General features: G+C 57.0%; 7 protein-coding genes across 7 annotated transcripts; 4 read left to right on the top strand and 3 right to left on the bottom strand.

The window, feature by feature from the left end:
- The first annotated feature begins 124 nt into the window (after nt 1–124).
- FA10DRAFT_266796 (hypothetical protein) lies at nt 125–2,080 on the top strand. Its single transcript, XM_025521642.1, has 2 exons — nt 125–1,059; nt 1,144–2,080. The coding sequence occupies exons 1-2, from the start codon at nt 206–208 to the stop codon at nt 1,892–1,894; spliced, it is 1,605 nt and encodes a 534-aa protein (XP_025377500.1). The 5' UTR covers nt 125–205; the 3' UTR covers nt 1,895–2,080.
- Nucleotides 2,019–2,539, bottom strand: FA10DRAFT_286013 (Prefoldin beta-like protein; the record flags this gene model as incomplete). Its single annotated transcript, XM_025524042.1, has 3 exons — nt 2,019–2,093; nt 2,156–2,216; nt 2,277–2,539. 3 exons carry the CDS (start codon nt 2,537–2,539, stop codon nt 2,019–2,021), a joined length of 399 nt encoding a protein of 132 aa, XP_025377499.1.
- A 242-nt stretch (nt 2,540–2,781) lies between these two features.
- FA10DRAFT_266795 (carbon-nitrogen hydrolase) lies at nt 2,782–4,221 on the top strand. The gene has a single exon (XM_025521641.1). The coding sequence runs from the start codon at nt 2,801–2,803 to the stop codon at nt 3,989–3,991; it is 1,191 nt and encodes a 396-aa protein (XP_025377498.1). The 5' UTR covers nt 2,782–2,800; the 3' UTR covers nt 3,992–4,221.
- A 588-nt stretch (nt 4,222–4,809) lies between these two features.
- FA10DRAFT_260158 (hypothetical protein) lies at nt 4,810–6,653 on the bottom strand (the record flags this gene model as incomplete). Its single annotated transcript, XM_025519999.1, has 2 exons — nt 4,810–4,871; nt 4,901–6,653. The coding sequence occupies 2 exons, from the start codon at nt 6,651–6,653 to the stop codon at nt 4,810–4,812; spliced, it is 1,815 nt and encodes a 604-aa protein (XP_025377497.1).
- A 1,811-nt stretch (nt 6,654–8,464) lies between these two features.
- Nucleotides 8,465–9,600, top strand: FA10DRAFT_286010 (hypothetical protein; the record flags this gene model as incomplete). The annotated part of the gene is made up of 4 exons (XM_025524041.1): nt 8,465–8,613; nt 8,682–8,970; nt 9,036–9,304; nt 9,441–9,600. The coding sequence occupies 4 exons, from the start codon at nt 8,465–8,467 to the stop codon at nt 9,598–9,600; spliced, it is 867 nt and encodes a 288-aa protein (XP_025377496.1).
- Nucleotides 9,601–13,246: 3,646 nt separating this feature from the next.
- Nucleotides 13,247–14,085, bottom strand: FA10DRAFT_109425 (hypothetical protein). Its single transcript, XM_025517860.1, has one exon. The coding sequence runs from the start codon at nt 13,854–13,856 to the stop codon at nt 13,425–13,427; it is 432 nt and encodes a 143-aa protein (XP_025377495.1). The 5' UTR covers nt 13,857–14,085; the 3' UTR covers nt 13,247–13,424.
- FA10DRAFT_286009 (hypothetical protein) lies at nt 13,912–16,522 on the top strand (the record flags this gene model as incomplete). Its single annotated transcript, XM_025524040.1, has 7 exons — nt 13,912–14,445; nt 14,527–15,089; nt 15,151–15,214; nt 15,277–15,356; nt 15,427–16,002; nt 16,223–16,284; nt 16,350–16,522. The coding sequence occupies 7 exons, from the start codon at nt 13,912–13,914 to the stop codon at nt 16,520–16,522; spliced, it is 2,052 nt and encodes a 683-aa protein (XP_025377494.1).
- Nucleotides 16,523–16,527: the final 5 nt, after the last annotated feature.

Here is a 16,527-nt window from a genome sequence, read left to right as displayed (position 1 = left end):
CGGATCCTGGACAGGCAAGCGATGCTCTCTGCCCCTCTATTATTGCGACTAAGTTCATCAGCCATTTCACGCGCACCCAGCGCGCGCGCCTCGAGTCGCTTTCTCCACCTCGAAAACCCACTTTGCGTGCCGTGTGCATTTCCCCTCCCCCTCCTCTTTTGCAAAGGACAGCGACGCGCTCGCTCGCTCTCTCGACACCGCATCAATGGTCAGCCTCGGCGCCATGACGAGGGTGCTTGCGCTGCTGCTGCTTGTCGTCGGTGCCACACCGGTCCTTGCAGAGGCCGACTACCGAGCCGCGCACGAGTCTGCCGTCCGCCAGGCGCCAGTCTCGTCGTCGTCGCACGCGCGACAAAAACACCACCATCACATCATCCAGCAGCAGCAACAGCAGCAGCAGCACTCGTCGCCGGATCGGCCACAGGTCAGGGATGGAGAAACGGACGAGGAGAGGGCGGAGCGATGGGCAAAATATGTGCCGAGGAGGATCCTGACGGACGAGGTAGAGCTGAGCGAGGCAAGGAGGCTGGCTCGAGAGAGACAGGTTATCAAAGAGGCGCAGAAGGAGAGGGTCAGCAGTGCGCCGACGAGGAACGAGGCTGTTGCCTCCATAAAGCGTCAGAGTCGCCGAAAGAGAGAAAGCGAGTATGCACAAGGCGACGAGGACGACGAGGACGACGCGGAGCATCGAGCTACTCCTCCTCCTTCGAAGAAAAGAAAGCGCAAGACAATCGAGCCAGCTTCGTATGACTCAAACAACGAAGGACATTCCAGATCTGCCCAGATTGCCCTGTCGCTCTTCTGGATCGCGTGGAACATCGCGGCCTGGTTCAGCCAGCGAGTCGTTTGGACGCCCACGATGTATGCTGCGCACGCCGTCGGGTGGGCCGCACAGACATCGTGGCGCACGACTCGATGGACGGGCGAGAGGGCCCTCGTCGCGCCTGCCCTCACGGCTGGCGCGCCTCTCATCTACCTCGGCCAAGGCGCTCTCTTCCTCTTCGTCTGGCTCCCTGCTCGCTTCATCGCCATCATCGTCCGAGAGGTATACCCTGTCTAGTGAGTTGTTTTTCTCCGCCCCCTTCCCCCCTCTCCTCTCTGTCTTCCAGTGCTACGAGACATCGCTGACGCGGGCTCCCACAGCGTCTTCTTGGGCGCCGGTCTGGCCGTGGGCACGGCCATGGGCATCGTCGCCGCTCTTGTCCTTTACATTGGCTCCTTTGTCCTGGGCGACGGCTCCCGCGTCGAGGCGGACCTGCAGCGTCGTGCGCACGAGGCCCTGCCCGAGGCACTGGACGAGGACCGCGTCGAGGCAAGGAGAAAGCGTAGCAAGAAGAGCGCTGCCTTCAAGTGGGGCCGGAGTGGCGAGAGCGTCATTGAGCGCGCCATGCGGGAGTCGAGGGAAAAGGAGGAGAGGGCCCAGCGTAGGCAGTCGCACCTCCGCCAGCTCAACGGCCAGCTGCGAGATGTGACTTCTACTGGGCTGGGGGAAGAAGGACAGCACTACGCAGAAGAGCTCAACATCAAGAGGGAGTCGGACGAGGAAGACGACGAAGAAGACTACTTTGGCGGTGGCGGCGGCGGCGGCGGTGGTGGTGGTGGTGGTGGTGGTGCCATCAACCAGCCATATCCACCTCGCTCTTCTACCACTGCGTCTTCGTCGGCCTCGCCCTTTGGCGCACCAGGCTGGCAAGGGCCGGCTCCTCGGGTCCTTCCCCACGGTGCCACCGCCCAGGGCGGCTGGAGCGGGTCCAGCAGCCCAGCCTCTTCACCCACCCTTGCTCGCGTTCCACTGCCCCACAGCAGCTCCCTCGCCACGGGTCGGAGCCCTTTGTCGAGTCTGGGAGCCTCGCCCATGACAAGCCCAATTGCTGTTCGGCAGCGTCGCATCTAGTAACGTCCCACTCAGCCATATACCTTTCCAACTTCCTCTTCATTCCCAGGCGCGCACAGTCGTTTTGATAGTGTTACAGATGATGTATTAGTGAGGTCGAAATTGTTGATTTGACATCGACCCATTACGCTGAGACGGCCTCTGCGCTTGTCTGCTGCTGCTGCTGGTGTTGCTGGGCCTCTTGCTGGATGGCGACGATCTGTGCATGGGACTGGATCAGCCTTTCTTTAGACGGAGCCTTTTCATGGAATCGTGACTGACCTCTTGGCGCTTCTTTTCGCTCCGCTGGTTGATCTCCTGGAGCTGCGCCTCTACTCGTTTACTGGTGAAGGATACGTCAGCATCGGCGATTGCGCCATGCCGGGCCCCAATCATCTCTCACATCTCTGCATCGATGAACTCGATTCGCTTGTCGACGTTGCCCTTTGCCTCGGCCGTCTCCTGCTTGAGCAAGACGGGCCCAACGAGCTTGTAGATGGCATCGCCCGCGTCTGGCTTGAGCCGCCGAAACTCGACTTGCACCTGCTCGTTTTCCGACCGCTGCGAGTCGAGGCGCTGGCGGATCTCGACGGCCTTTTCGAGCTCGGCCTCAATCTTGGACAGCTCGCCCGCGACGGCCTGGAGGCGCTCCTGGTAGTCTGCCATTCTTGTCAGCCGTGGCAGCAGCCCTCGTCTGTGGAAGAAAGGGCAATGGCAATGGCTGCTTGCGTGCGTGCGTGCGAAATAGAAGAAGAGAGAGAGAGAGAGAGAGAGAGAGACGGGACGCGTGCGTGCTGTTTGCGATCTTTCTTCTTCCTGGTCTGCAAGTTGGAATCCGTGCGCACAGATATTTGCACAGAGTGGCCATATTGTGTCGGTTTTTTTTTTTTTTTTTCTTACGACGCCGCCAAAGGAAAAGAAAGCATCATGGCTGCTGCAATGACGACGTCAGAGGAGCCCGCCCGTCTCGAGTCCGAGGAGGACATTCTGACAATTGGCACTCTCGCTCCGCGCCACACGCCGGGACTCGCGCCGTCGGACATTGACGAGCTCCGCATCGCGTGCGCCCAGGTGCTGCCCTCGGAGCAGGGCCCGCGGGGCGCCGGAGGCCTCGACAAGCTGCAGCGCTTTGCCGAGCGGGCCGCACAGGCCGGTGCCGACGTCGTCGTCTTTCCCGAGTACTTTTTGACGGGCGCCACGCACGAGGCGTGGAAGGATGTCCGGACACGGTCCTCCGCCTCGCGCTCCGCCTCGGCCGAGGCTCGGGAGGAGCAGACGTCCGACTTCCTCAAGACAATCTCGACGGTGGCCAGGCGCAACGACATTGACATCGTGGCAGGCACCATCGTCGAGCTCGGCTCGCACCATGTGCCACACCGTCTCGACGATGTCAAAGACGACGGCAACAACAACAGCAGCAACAACAACAATGAAGGGCCACCGTCGGCGCACGACGACAAGCTCTTCAACACGGCCTACTACGTCGACCGGCACGGCCACGTCGCGGGCCGCTACACAAAGAAGCGTCTCTGGCACCCCGAGCGCGCCGTGCTGTCGCCCGGCCACGAGCTGCTCCACCACGCGCCGCCGCCGAGCACGTTTGAGATCACGACGCGGCGCGGCCGGACGCTGCGGGCGGGCATCCTCATCTGCTGGGACCTCGCCTTTCCCGAGCTGTTCCGCGAGATGCTCTTCAAGGCAGATGACGGCAGCACGAGCCTGCAAGGTCCCGACGTCGTCTTTGCGCCCATCTGCTGGTATGCCACCGACTGTGGCCGGTCTGGCCTGCGCTGGAGCACGACGGGCGAGGCGAGCCTGCTCGACGGCATGTGCCAGGCCCGCGCCATCGAAAACGAGTGCGTGATTGCCATGACCAACGTCGCCGGCAAGGCGCCCCCAGCCTCTCAAGAGGCTTGGCTCGCCTGGGATGGAGACAAGGGCGACGAGCCGTGGGCGGTGGGGAGGAGCTGCGTGTGTGCGCCATTTGTCGGCTGCATGCAGCGCGTAGAGGGCACCGACGAGGCCCTGCTGCTGGCCAATGTCGACCTGAGGTGCCTCGACGAGGCACGCCAGGTCTACCGGTGCCGGTATGACTTGGCCCTGGAGAGAGACGACTGACTTCTCGTCAAATAACCACCGCTTGCTCTCTCTACTGTACTGTACCGCACACACCAACCATTGCTCCTTGCATCACGGAAGAATGAGGCTCAGACAAGAGGGCTTTCTACAAGAGATCTTTGCAAAGAGATGCTAGTGCATGCGAACAATAGAGAAAGAAGAAAGAAGGGGGAGACAGACAACGACAAGTGGGGGGCGATAGAAAGGCAAGCTACCGGGGAAGGTGTGTGAATGCTGAAAAGATTACACTATTATCAAGGATCAAGGAAAGGATAGCCGTTATCGTACGAGAGTATAGAGGCGGGAGACATGTGTACAAGGATAGGACCGATCGGGAGAAGAAGGGGAGGGGAGGAGCAGATATTAGTATGGTCGTGCTATACAGCTCGCGAATCGGAGTCGTCGTCGAGCTGGAAAGGCAAATGAGAAATGGAGCGAGTGCGGTAGTGTGCTGAGATCATAGGCGGATACTGAACATATTAAGTGCGTCGCGGTCCGAGTCTCGCCTCGAAGGCTTGACATTGAGTCCCAGGCCCATGTTGCCGCCACTGCCGGACGACGAGCTGCTGGCAGCGGGCGTTTTTGGCGACGAGGGAGAGTTGGGACTGTTTGACGACTCATTGTCCTTTTCTGTAGCAGGGGTCGTAATCGACAGCTTCGACGACGTCCGAGTCTTGCTGCTGTGAAGGTTATTGTTGTGATTGCCGTTGTCGCCGCTGCTGGCCTTGGACGAAGGAGTGGAAGAAGAAGAAGCACCGGCAAGGCTCAACAGGGCGCCCACGGCCGACTCGCGCTCCTGCGACTGCGTTGGCTGCATCTCACAGCTGCCGCGAATGGCAGACTCGCGCGGCATGGTGGGCGAGTGTAGACCGTACTTGGCCTTGACTGACATCTCTGAAGCATTCACACCTTCGCCCGTCGAGACTGTCGTAGCGAACGAGGTGTTGCTCTGAAACGAAGTCCGACCGTCGTTGGTAGCAGTCGAGCTGCTACCGGCGCCGCCAAGGTGCGAATTGTTCGAGTTGCCAATGGAAGCAGACATGCTGTTAGACCGTCCCCTGGCTAGTCTCGGCCGGACAGGCGGACGCTTCGTCGAATTCGTTTCGGCTCGAAAATAGGACGAAGGCCTCCCATCCTGGGCTGTGTACCTCTCGGCTCGCCGGTGCTCTTCGTCGTCTTCGTCTTCGTCGTCGTCCTCATCATCTTCGCCCGCTTGGTCACGGGACCTCTTGAGAGACGTCGATGGTGCTGCAGTGGTCGACGCAAGGGCGGGGGCAGCAGAAGGGACATTGTGGTAAGCCTTTGACGAGGGTGACTGAGCCGGATATTGCGGCGAGGCGCTTCGGGAGCCCAGCGACACTTCGTCATCTTGATATCCGGAGTGCTGCGCAGCAGCGGAGTAATGCTGACGATCAGGCTGGGTGGGCTGAGCCTGCAGCTGAGCATGCGGTGACTGCGACTGGGGCGGAGGCTGAGCCTGGTGCTGGTGCTGGGGTGGCAGCGGGGGCTGGGAACCCAGCTGCGCAGCCACTTGGCCATCGTGCGAGCCGCCTCCTCCGAGGTCAGGGAACGAGTATTCGGCCTCGTCGATCTGCAAGCCCCATTCGCCACCGCCTTCGCCGACGAAACGGGGATCCTCGCTCACGCGGCGCAGGCGACCCTCGCGAACATCACGCTTGGTAAAGTAGGAGATGACGTGGAGCTTGCGGCCGCTGGCGGTGGTGATGCTAAACGACTGCTTGATCAGGCCCTCAGGTTTGTACTGGTTCGATGTCGGTCCATCGGGATGGCCGTTGAGCGACGAGGAAGGATTCGTCTTCTTCCGTGCTTCGAGCTCGCGGTAGGTGAGAAAGCAACCGCTGACTCTGCTGGCGCTCCATACGCGGCCGTCGGTCCACCTCTTCATGCCGGCTTCCTTCTCGTCCCAGACAAAGACGCTGCCGCTGGCCACGAGCTCAGCCCTCTCGGCGTCCAGAAGCCTCCTCGTGACCCGACGGGGCGGTGGCAAGGCATTAGTCATGCCTCGGCCGCCGGGGGGCGAGGTGGATTTGGTCGTGTTGGCGTCCGAGGGCAGGTCGCAGGCCGAGAGGAGCAAGATGGCATCTGTCGACGACTTGATGTAGCCCACGTAGGTCGGTTGCTGATCGCCGCCGGACGACATGGGAGGCGTGATCAATGGTCCAGGGCCAGAACTAGCATGCATGGGAGGCGCATGATGATGGACAGGCGCGACGTGGTGCGGGTGTGGATGGGTATGGAAGGGCTGCTGGTGGTGATGTTGTTGTTGTTGTTGTTGATGGTGATGAAGGTGGGTGGCAGCCATCATCTTGGGCTCGTAGGCTTGTGCCGGATGATGAGCGTGGTGGTGATGGTGCGCAACAGCAGAGGGAGGGGGCGGTGCTGGCGAACCTCCTACAAAGGGACTCGGCGCAGGAGGGCCATCGTAGTAGCCGCCGCTGCCGTACGGAGCTGGATAACCGCCGTAGTGCGCGGGTGGGGGAGGTGGCGGAGGCGGCGCCGTGGGGTAATAGACGGGGCTGTGAGGATGCTGCTGGTGCGTAGACGTGTAGAAGGGAGGAGGCGGAGGACTAGCCCGACCCCCGGCCGACGGCGGAGGGGGAGGGTAGTGGGCCGCTCTTCTCTCGTACTCTTCGTAGTGCATGTTCTGGTGGAGCCTGCCGGTTGGTTCAACAACGGTTAGACACAGGCTGGTTGACTGCTGACAGGGCTTGGTTGGGAGCTGGATGAAAGATGCTGCGTGGCGAACGGACGCAGGCTAGAAAAGAGATGCGGACGTTCCTATAAGTCGCGACAGCGTGTCTGCTTTGCCACGACTCGAAGATGATGGCGATGGTAAACAAAGATCGAGAGTGGCAGAAGCGGGCAGGGGATTGGATTCGAACAGGAGGAGCCGCAAAGAGGTTTGCACGCTCGTCCGCAGGCAACAAAGGCCGAAAGGCAAATGGCAAGGCAAGGCGAGATAGTAAGCGCGCGCGCCCGCGCAGGTAAGCAGCAGCAGCAAAGGACGACTGACCGGCCCCGAGGCAATTTAAAATTAAGGTGAGGGAGAAGAAAATTTTCTCTTCCTGCCTCGGGTCTGGTTAATGCTGGACTAACATTTTTGCAGGGTCTGCTATGCAGAACAGCTTTAAAGAAGGCTGCTCAAGAAAATAAGTGTGCTTACATGAGGCGGACAACGAAGATCAAAGTCTAAACGACAAACCCGCTGCAAAACCCCATCCTGAGGAATTCTGCCCAATTCCAACCTAACCTCGATCTCAAGTAGTCTTAAATCTTGAATGGACCCTACGACTAATACCGCTCCTCTCCTCCACAGTTGCTCTACCGGTCCGGTCCTGTGACATGATAGATGATAGGTAATACAGACTTAAGGTAGGATGCGTTCGAGGTCGCAGCGATCGAGGCAGGCAGCCTACGTACGATGACTTGCATAGACGTAATCGAACGAAACAGTACATGCACAGAGCCTGTTACACGCAGATAGGGCAATCTGCCTCGGAGGAACCAGGCATGTTAAGCATAAAGAACTCCGCACTTGGCTTTAGACTTCTTCCTCCGTTCACCCCGTCGCTTCCCTTTCTGAATTCTTGCAAAATACAGTATCTTCCCGCCGCGACAGCGGATCCTACCATAACCCATTGTGCAGTAAAGCACAGTACAGCGCTGTATCTTGGGCGACACTTTTACTACTAGCAGCTACCAATATTACTAGTCTACACAGCGCTTGGCTCTTGCGGTGTTTCCGTCGCAAGGTGGATGCCCTGGCCCGAAGGTGGATAGAGATGGGAAAGAGCTATCACGCGCAGCGGAAACGGATTCGTCTCCCTTGCGCAAGCTTTTGGCTAAGCGTGCGCGTCGATCGCGGATCGAGAAAAAAAGTAAAGTTGCACCCTAAACGTGAGCAGCACTACTGGTGTACCTACTCTAGCAGCTCTAGTACTACTCATAATAATGTAATAAAAATACCTTACTCACGGAGCATGCTCGGCGAGCTAAATTAGAAAAATTAACGTTCTTGCAGCCACCAGGCGAGAGTCAAAATGTCGGACTTCAGACACAAGAGGTGAACCACAGTCGTCATCGTGCCTCTCTCAGCCGTTTCTTCCGGTCCGACTGCTGCGATTTTGCTTCTGTCATGTGGCTTCGTCACTTTTGGGAAACGTGTCAGAATTTTACATATCCAAATTTCCGAAAACCGGGAAAAGGAGATCTAGTCTGAAGAGTTTACGGCCGAGAAATCCCACGAAAGAGGGCGCTGCCTCGTTCCTGACGGACGCGCGTCGTCGAAGGCGAAGTCGTCGTTCTTGGACCTTCCATGGTGGCGAAGTCGCCCGAGCGCTCTTAAACGGCGAGCGGGCCTTTGTCTCCATCTATCCACCCCCTCCAAGACATCCTCCCACAGCGACTTGTGCTATAGACGAGATACCGAAGCTTTTGTCGACCGCACACAATATGTCTGGTTCGTCAACTCCCCCGCGGAGAGTGACGGCCGCTGAGCGTCATTACAACAGCGAGATGATGTTCATCGGCCAGCGGTGCCACTGGCAAGAGTGCAATCGCGAGGACTTTCTTCCCTTCCGCTGTCCTGACTGTCAGGAGACGTAAGTGTTGCTGAACACGCTCAGAGACGCAAGCTGTTACTGATTCTCCATTGCCGTCTCTCCTGCAGCTTCTGCTCCGAGCACTTCAAGACAGGCGAGCATCAGTGCCCAACCCCATCACAGTCTTTCATGGTTCCACTCTGTCCGTTGTGTCACGAGCCGCCACGCAACTGGAAGAGGGATGAGGACGCAAACGTGGCCATGGACGCCCACCTGACGCCCGATCGCAAGACGGGCAAAGTCGAATGCGCTGCCCTGAATGCAGATGGCAGCATCGCCAACAAGGGCAAGAGGGCGAAGCGCGAGGGCGAATGTTCGGAGCGAAGGTGCCACAAGGTTATGGTTGTCCCTATCAACGTGAGTCCACCAATCATCCTCCTATACCACACAGGCAATGGCTCCTGACCATTTATTTCTTCCAGTGCCCTTGCTGCTCCCTCTCTTTTTGCCCGTCGCATCGCGCACCCAACCAGCACAGTTGCACCAGCCTTGCTCGGTCATCCAGCAGCAACCTACCGCCATCGAGCCGCTCTCGCCTTGTCAACATCGTGCCATCGCCGTGGAGTAACGACCAACCCTCGAAATCGAGTGAGGGGCAGCTGTCTTCAGCACTCAACAGAAGCACGGCCGGGTCGAGTGCAAGTCCGATCCGCGTGATCAGCACGGCAACGAGCAACTACAAGACGGAAAAGTGGGTACCTCCTCCCCTCTTTGGCACAGTCAAGGGGTAAATCGTGTCTGGCCGTGCGCCGTACGTACCAGGCTTTGTGCATGAGGAGAGTGGCCCGGCGCTAGCCTTGCTTACTGACAACTTCGCCAACCGACAGACGGGCTACTTCGGAGCACGCATCAGCTCTCAAAGCCCTCAAGTCGCGACAAGCAAAGGGCTTGCTTACGCCGGCCGAAGAGGTTAGATTAGCCGAGGAGATGGCTCTCGAGCAGAAAGGTCAGCTTGGCAAGAAGAATGGGGACTGCATCGTTTGTTGAGCCACTTTCTTAAAATCTCGAGCTCCACACTGTACCGCAATACTCTTACTACAACTACTTCTCTATACCAAAGCCATTTTGTTATCTCTCGCCAGAACCAAAGCCCTGTCGACCATCTCCCTCGGTTCCGTTCAGACCTTCTTACACTCTAATCTGCCCGTCAAATTGCATTCTTTCGGCTCCGCTGTCGGCAGAGAGATGCAGATTGCCCGTCACAACTGCACTAGTAGACCGCGTACCCATCTTGAGCCCTCTATTACTCTATTATACACTACTCCACCACTACTACCAGCTACCACAGTGTGTCGCAGCAGAGCGCTTCCTGAATTCTTTTTGTCTTGCTGCAATCATTCTCCGTCTTCACTAAATTCCGAGCCGCTGCACGAGTACTTCCGTTCCCGTATCACGCTGCAAATTATCTTTCTTTCGCGGCTCCGACGAGGGTGCCACTTGTGAGATCGACATGTCAGAAGGAAGATTAGTGCCTTGATTGTGCCTTGGTCGGCATCGCCTTGGCGAGAAGTAGCGCGAGCAGAGCGTCTTTCACGGAGCAGTCGCGACTAGCGAGCCGTATGCGCTTGCCTACTTTCAGCTCCCCACCATCGATGAAGTCCCCGCAAACGCATCAGCCGCTCATGCCTCGGTGTTTGTGCAGTTTTTATTCGGTTCTTAATACAGCTGAGGCAGTGGCCATGTCCGTAATTGGGAAGAGCGCAGCAATTCTCATGTGTAATTAATTTTTTTGTTTGCGACCCATCCCGCCTTTCCCGAATCATCCCCATTTGCTTTTAGATCTGTAGCGTGTTGACAATACAAATTAGCTGCGGTGCGGTGTTAGAGAGTGGAACGCTAGCTAGTCTAATAGTAGTGGCTTCCAGGCAAATGGAGAAGAGGAGTCCAAAACCCTTCGCCGCTTGGCCACGATCTCCGCGAAAGGATTTATTTTTATCCATCTAAATCCCGGGCAGTCTAGGCCTCGACCAACGCCTCAGAGTTTAGCGCTAAATGAGACCATGAGGGCAGACAAGCAGCAACTAGTTCTGCCCTCGCTAGAGGTGGTCTTGAGTAATTCCGAGTGACCAGCTGACCAAATTCAGGACGCGGGACGGGCAAACGTCGCAACATCGCAACATCGCAACATGATTGCCAAATGCGTCTGCACAACTGAAGATCTTCGTCCCTCGCTTTCGTGAAGAGAGACAATGCAAACACAATGCCTCGGCGTTGGTCCGTATTTGTTTCAGTCCCAATCTTGATGCTTTTCATTTTTTTGCAGTAATACTGTGCAGTAGTGCAGCCAGTAGTAGCGTCGGAGAGATTTTTCCAAAAAGAAAACACAGCAAACCTGGCAGGGGACGAGCGCAGTGAGTTTATTATTTCAGAAGCGCAGGAGTTTGTGGCGCGCAGAGATAGATGTACACCTACATCATCATTATTTTGAGGTAAAATTACATGCTGGGATTAGATGTTCAAACCCAGGTCCCCACCTTCCTGCCAAGCAGAATGAAAGTATCTCCAGCTAGAACTACGACGTCTTCTGGCCTCGGCCAAAGTGGCGAAATTTGTAGGACAAATTCGAGCAACGCTGCTGACGATGTCTGGAGTGCGGCTCCGATAACGACCGTCAAAGCCACTGGCATTTCTCGGGTCCGCTCCCCCCTCTCCCTTCTCCGCTCAGACTCGATATGTGCAGCAGGAAGCCACTACACCAGCTGCTTGTCACTACAGAATTGCATGCCCGCCATCGACGAAACACCGGACGCTCGGATGTTGCAGGGCAATTTAAGGGCTGGGAAGACACAGACGATTAGGTTAAAGAAGATATAGACAAAAAATACAGACAATAGAAATAAAAGAGGATTAGAGACCCGACGCTGAACCTTATGTCGCCGAGGGAGAAGGGCAACCTGCACAGGGCTGCTTGTAGCACACACATACACTACTACTTCCTCACTCACACACGTACGCATTCTTGCACTCACACATGCAATCGGAGGTCAACAAACGACAGGGAGACCGACGCAGGAATCGGTGTGCAATCTCGGGACTCTTTCTATTTTCCGTCCTTTCGTTCCACCTTCTCGCACTCACACACTGGTGCCTTCCCCCACCCCTAGCCTGAATCCCCCAGCTCAAGATTCCTTCATGGTCCACACAATTCGGAAAGAGGACCGATCATATTGAAATAGGGGACATCTTGGTTCTTCCTCTTTTCCCCCGGCGCGGTCCTCCCTCTTCCCTCCTCTTCCCTTTCATCGGCCGGCAAGGTCGACCCGCCCTTCCCGAACGCGGACGTCGGATATCTAAGGCGAGAGGCGCTCTCTTCTTCTCGCTCCCCCGTCGCGCGCGCGCGCTTGTCTATCTCGCCGATATTTCTCACCTCAGCTCAATCGCCTAATAAGCGCTAGCTTCAGGGACACGTCCGTTAATAGCGAACCGACAGCTCAGGTCCACCGTGTTGTGGTTGGGCCGCCCGAACGGACCAGCACCACCAAGTTGGTCAGCTTTTGTCACCTTTCTTTTAGTTCCGTCTTTTCACTCGTTGAGCCTGGCTGCTGCTCCCGCAGTCTCCTTAACGGTAAGAGACGAAGGATCATCAAAAGAGAAAGAAGGCCTACCGAGATCTGACCGTCGCGACTTTTTCTCAGGGTCCTGCGCGCATAACCAAAACCTAGGTCACTTCCTTCCCTCGGTTCCCACGTCGCCGCTCAAGCGGGGCCTAGGCGCTAGATTTGCAGACGGAGGAGACAAGCGGCTTTTGACTCCTTCGCTACCTCCGAAAGGTTACGTTCCTGTATCTTTGTGACCTCAACATCGTCGGGCAAACACTACCCGGGGTGTCTGTCCAACCTGCGGAACCGTCCATTCACCTAGCACCATCACCAACAAAGTGGACAGCTCGGTCCGAACCTCCAGGCAGGTTTGTCCGTCAGAGATCAAGCAGCAAGAAAGCGAGCTCAACCCACACGCATCTCGGAAAATTGTCTGCTTATTTTTTAGCTCTCGTCAGCTTGCCTCTCCTCTTTTGCTCGAGATAGCGGGACGGCAGGGCTATAGTTGGGGTGGGGATCGGACAGGATCATAAGTTTCTTGTTGAAGGGGAATCTCTAGGGTCACCAGCTGCCTGGAAGGACTCCTCAACGGTGACTGGGCCCGAAAGGTATTTTCAGCTGCCTCTCCTCGAAGCCAACAGAAAGAGGAGGAGGAGAGACCGACAATAGATCAATAGCTGACTGCGTGACCAACTTCTTTATACATAAAGAAGTATTCAGCAGGACTATCGCTCTTACCGCAAGGCTCGGCCCATCGTCTCCGGGCCGTAACGACACAGGGTGGGGTGTCTATCCGCTAAGTGGACCTGCAAGTACAGGACTAGCATTGCCAGCCGAAAACACCTGTTGGCCGTGGCTGTTCTCCGACAGACTCCGCTGCGCTCCGCACGTCCACCTAGGAGCTCCATCATCACCATCTTGTCCGCGATCGGGCCAGCAAGTCTTCGCCTGCCAGTTTCACCCGCCACTCGTTCGGCACTTTGGCCGACGGCGTTCCTTGGCCCTCATTGACGGCATCTCTCTGCGTTGGTCCTCCGCCGTCGCCTCTTGCCCTGCGGTCGACTTTGCCCTGTCGCTGTCGACCGCATCACTGCTGTCTCTCCAACATCAAGACGGACCAGCTTCATCAATTGCTTTATTTTGGCCGCCACCGCCGTCCTAAAGCATAGTACCTTCCAAGCTCCGATCGGCCGCTTCAGCCGTTCAAGCTCATCTGAAGAAGCAAAGGTTGCACCAAGATCGGTATAAACAATTTCTTGAGCAACGAGGGATTCACAAATCCTCAGGTGAGCACCTACACAAGTCGCAACAGTGGCTTTGACAGTTTGCGGAGGACAAGTTAGTGGACGAGTGATTCGGGCTCAGCACCACGCCGACCTCCGTTGGCCGCGGGCGCAAAGCACAGCCATCGGTTCTCAAAGTTTTCCCTCTGTCCTCTTCGTCAGTAGACAGCGCTGACCTGCCAATTTGTTGTCCGCAGGCCCTCCGGCGAGACTCATCCGCCCGCGCGCGACAACGAGTGAGGCCAAAGCTGGTGTAGGAAAACAATAGTCGTAACAACAAGGTCAAGCCGAGAAGAGGCCGAAAAGGGAGAATCGCACCTACTCTCATTAGGCGGACGAGGGACGAAGAAGAGGAGGAGGACGAGGAGGAGGGGGAGAAACGAATTGGAGACGGACGTTGATCACCTATCTCTTCCTTCATTCACCAAGAGTCGCTGTGGTGGGACAGAGACTAGCGACTCCTCTCTTTGGTAGCGATGAGCAAGCAACGGCCGCATGATGGCGAGACAGAGGAAGGTCCAAACCGCGACGAAAGAGCGTCGCCTTCTGGCCAGCAATATCAACCTTTCCGGCAGGAACCCCCTCAGCAGCCATCGTCATCAGCAGCGCCATCGTCCTCGTCATCACTGCCGTCAGCAACATCGTCATTTACTTCATCGTCGGTGCAAAGGCGACTGGATGGCGGAGGAGTGGGACTTGCAGGGGGACCGCCAAGATTACCACCGCTATCGCAGCTACCTGCAACGCCGCCATTGACCTCTTCCAGAGGTGGCGATCGACCAGTCTACCAACGAGGACATTCCAGTTTCGACCAGCAACGGCCATCGACATCATCGCACCTTTGGACAGAAGCTTCGAGAATACACAATGTGACTCACGATGACACTGGTCCTACCCCAACCGCCAGCCCTTATCCTCGGCCAGCATCTGCGACAACGTCTACCTTTGCAAATGTGGGACTGCCTGCTACGCCACTCGACCTGCAGCGCTCCTCAGGCCGTCTGGGCGAGGTGAGCTATCTGACACACACGGTGAGGCTTGCACGCACTTCTTTGACTGACTGCATCGACCGATTGCTTCCTGCTCTACAGACGTCCAGCTCACGGGCAAGAGCTGGTAGTACCTCGTCAACGTCTGCCAATGCTCGAAGACTCGACCTGCAGCGTTCGCCGCCTAACACGCCCGGTCGGGGCGCATCGCCAGGCACGTCAACGACCCTCAATGTGCACATGCCGCGCAGGAGAGCATCGAGGGCTGACCAGCACCAGTCGACATACATCGTCTCGCCGGACAGCGCCGCCTCGACAGCAAGGGGAAGGACAGCATCCATCTCCAATACACCTGGGTATGGGCTACTGTCGCTCTCGACGACGAGTGCTGGTGCTGGCTTAGATGCAGGGTCGTCGTCGTTAACCATCGCGCCCTCTGGCGCTTCTTCATCCGCATCGGTTCTTGCGACAGGCATGCCAACAACAAGCGGAGGCCAAGCGGGAGCAACGACAACGACCTCTGCAGGATCGTTAGGAGAAAGGTCCAGCGCATCCGGAATGGGAGGTGGAGCACCAACATCGGAAGCAAGTGGAAGCGCGACCAGCAACCGGTCGGATGCGCCCAGGCACTCCATCGAAGGCTTTTCGCGGGTCAGGGATGGCTGGTAAGTCTCCTGTGCTCTTGTACGAATGATTGAAGCAACTCACCATCACATACACTCGCAGGCGCTATAAGCTCGTGGTCGTGCAGCACCCATCGAGGGCGAGGATGTGTGGGTTCGGGGATAAGGTGAATTTGAGGTCGTGACGCCATCCCTTGGCAGACTTGGCTCACCTCTTGAGCCTTTACAGGACCGCCGGCCGCTGAGCCCAACTCTCATCGTGCGACTCATCATTACGGATGAGAAGAGCGGCAAAGAGGTGTCGCCCTGGTGAGTCTTTGCCGTTTGGGAGATTGAATCTTGGTGTAGGCGGCTGATACGAGGCCGGTGACGACCACAGGGAGGTCAACACTTCGCTTTTTCTCCTCGCTTCGGACCTCTGTCATCCCGACGAACTCATGGCCTCACCCAGGAATGTTCTTGTGCACCAACACGCGGCCGCTGTGCCCTCTTCGTTGATTCAGCAGGCACAGGCTTCGCAGCAGCTACATCAACAGCAACATCAACAGCAACAGCAACAGCAACAGCAACAGCAACAGCAACAGCAACAGCAGCAAGGCGGCGTTGCCACATCGAGCAGCAGTACCAGTAGCAGCAGCACCACACTTCCTCATTTGGCCAATCTCGACCTGGGCGCGGAAGGCTACGAGCCAGTCTTTGTAGGCGGTGAGCAGCGCGACGAAATTCCGACCTCGGCCTCGCCAATAGCACAGGTGGGGGTCGAGAGCCAAGATTCTTTGACGACAGTGACAACGGAACACTATACGCGAAATCTTGTGGGAGCCGCAGTGACGAGCGCCAATGTGCTCAAGGACGAGCAAGACGTCTTTCGCATCTTTTTCGTCCTTCAGGATCTTAGCGTTAGGACTGAGGGCATATACAGAATCAGACTTCTATTCACGGCATTGGCAAGCAGGTGAGTCCATCGCACGGATACCGATCGGCGCCAGTTTCGGATAGGCTGGGGCGGAGTGATCTAGCGGGGGAGGCAGGAGACTCGCAGCCCCTCTTCTCATCAATCATGGTGGTTTTGAAATTGTGTAGAGCGGAGAGACGCACCGCAGCGCGGAGTTCTACGCCCCACAAAGCAATAAGATGGAGGAAGAAGGCTGATTAATGAACATCTTTTGCCGCAGCGACGGTCACACAAATGAAGGCGTATCAGACGCCCTCGCTGAGGCGTACACGGAACCATTCAGTGAGTGAATTTCGCCACTGAAAAACAAGGCGATGTACTGACACCCCCTTCGCCTACTCCTTCAGCCGTCTATTCCCCGCGTCGGTTTCCGGGTATGCTGGATCCAACGGAGCTCTCCAAAAAGTTAGCGTCTCAAGGAATCAAAATTGCCGTCCGAAGCGACAAAAAGAAGCGGAGGAGGGATTCATCTGGAAACGCTGTACCTGGCGAAGACGTCGAAGACGATGAAGAGGATTAAGGTCT

This window comes from Acaromyces ingoldii (genome assembly GCF_003144295.1).
Source record: "Acaromyces ingoldii strain MCA 4198 unplaced genomic scaffold FA10scaffold_3, whole genome shotgun sequence".
Taxonomy (NCBI): domain Eukaryota; kingdom Fungi; phylum Basidiomycota; class Exobasidiomycetes; order Exobasidiales; family Cryptobasidiaceae; genus Acaromyces; species Acaromyces ingoldii.
This window is presented reverse-complemented; position numbering and strand designations above follow the sequence as displayed.

Coding starts and splice junctions, on each gene's coding strand:
- FA10DRAFT_266796 (XM_025521642.1), top strand. CDS start 206: ATGGTCAGCCTCGGCGCCATGACGAGGGTGCTTGCGCTGCTGCTGCTT. Junction 1,060..1,143: donor CGAGAGGTATACCCTGTCTA/GTGAGTTGTTTT, acceptor GGGCTCCCACAG/CGTCTTCTTGGGCGCCGGTC.
- FA10DRAFT_109425 (XM_025517860.1), bottom strand. CDS start 13,856: ATGAAGGAAGAGATAGGTGATCAACGTCCGTCTCCAATTCGTTTCTCC.
- FA10DRAFT_266795 (XM_025521641.1), top strand. CDS start 2,801: ATGGCTGCTGCAATGACGACGTCAGAGGAGCCCGCCCGTCTCGAGTCC.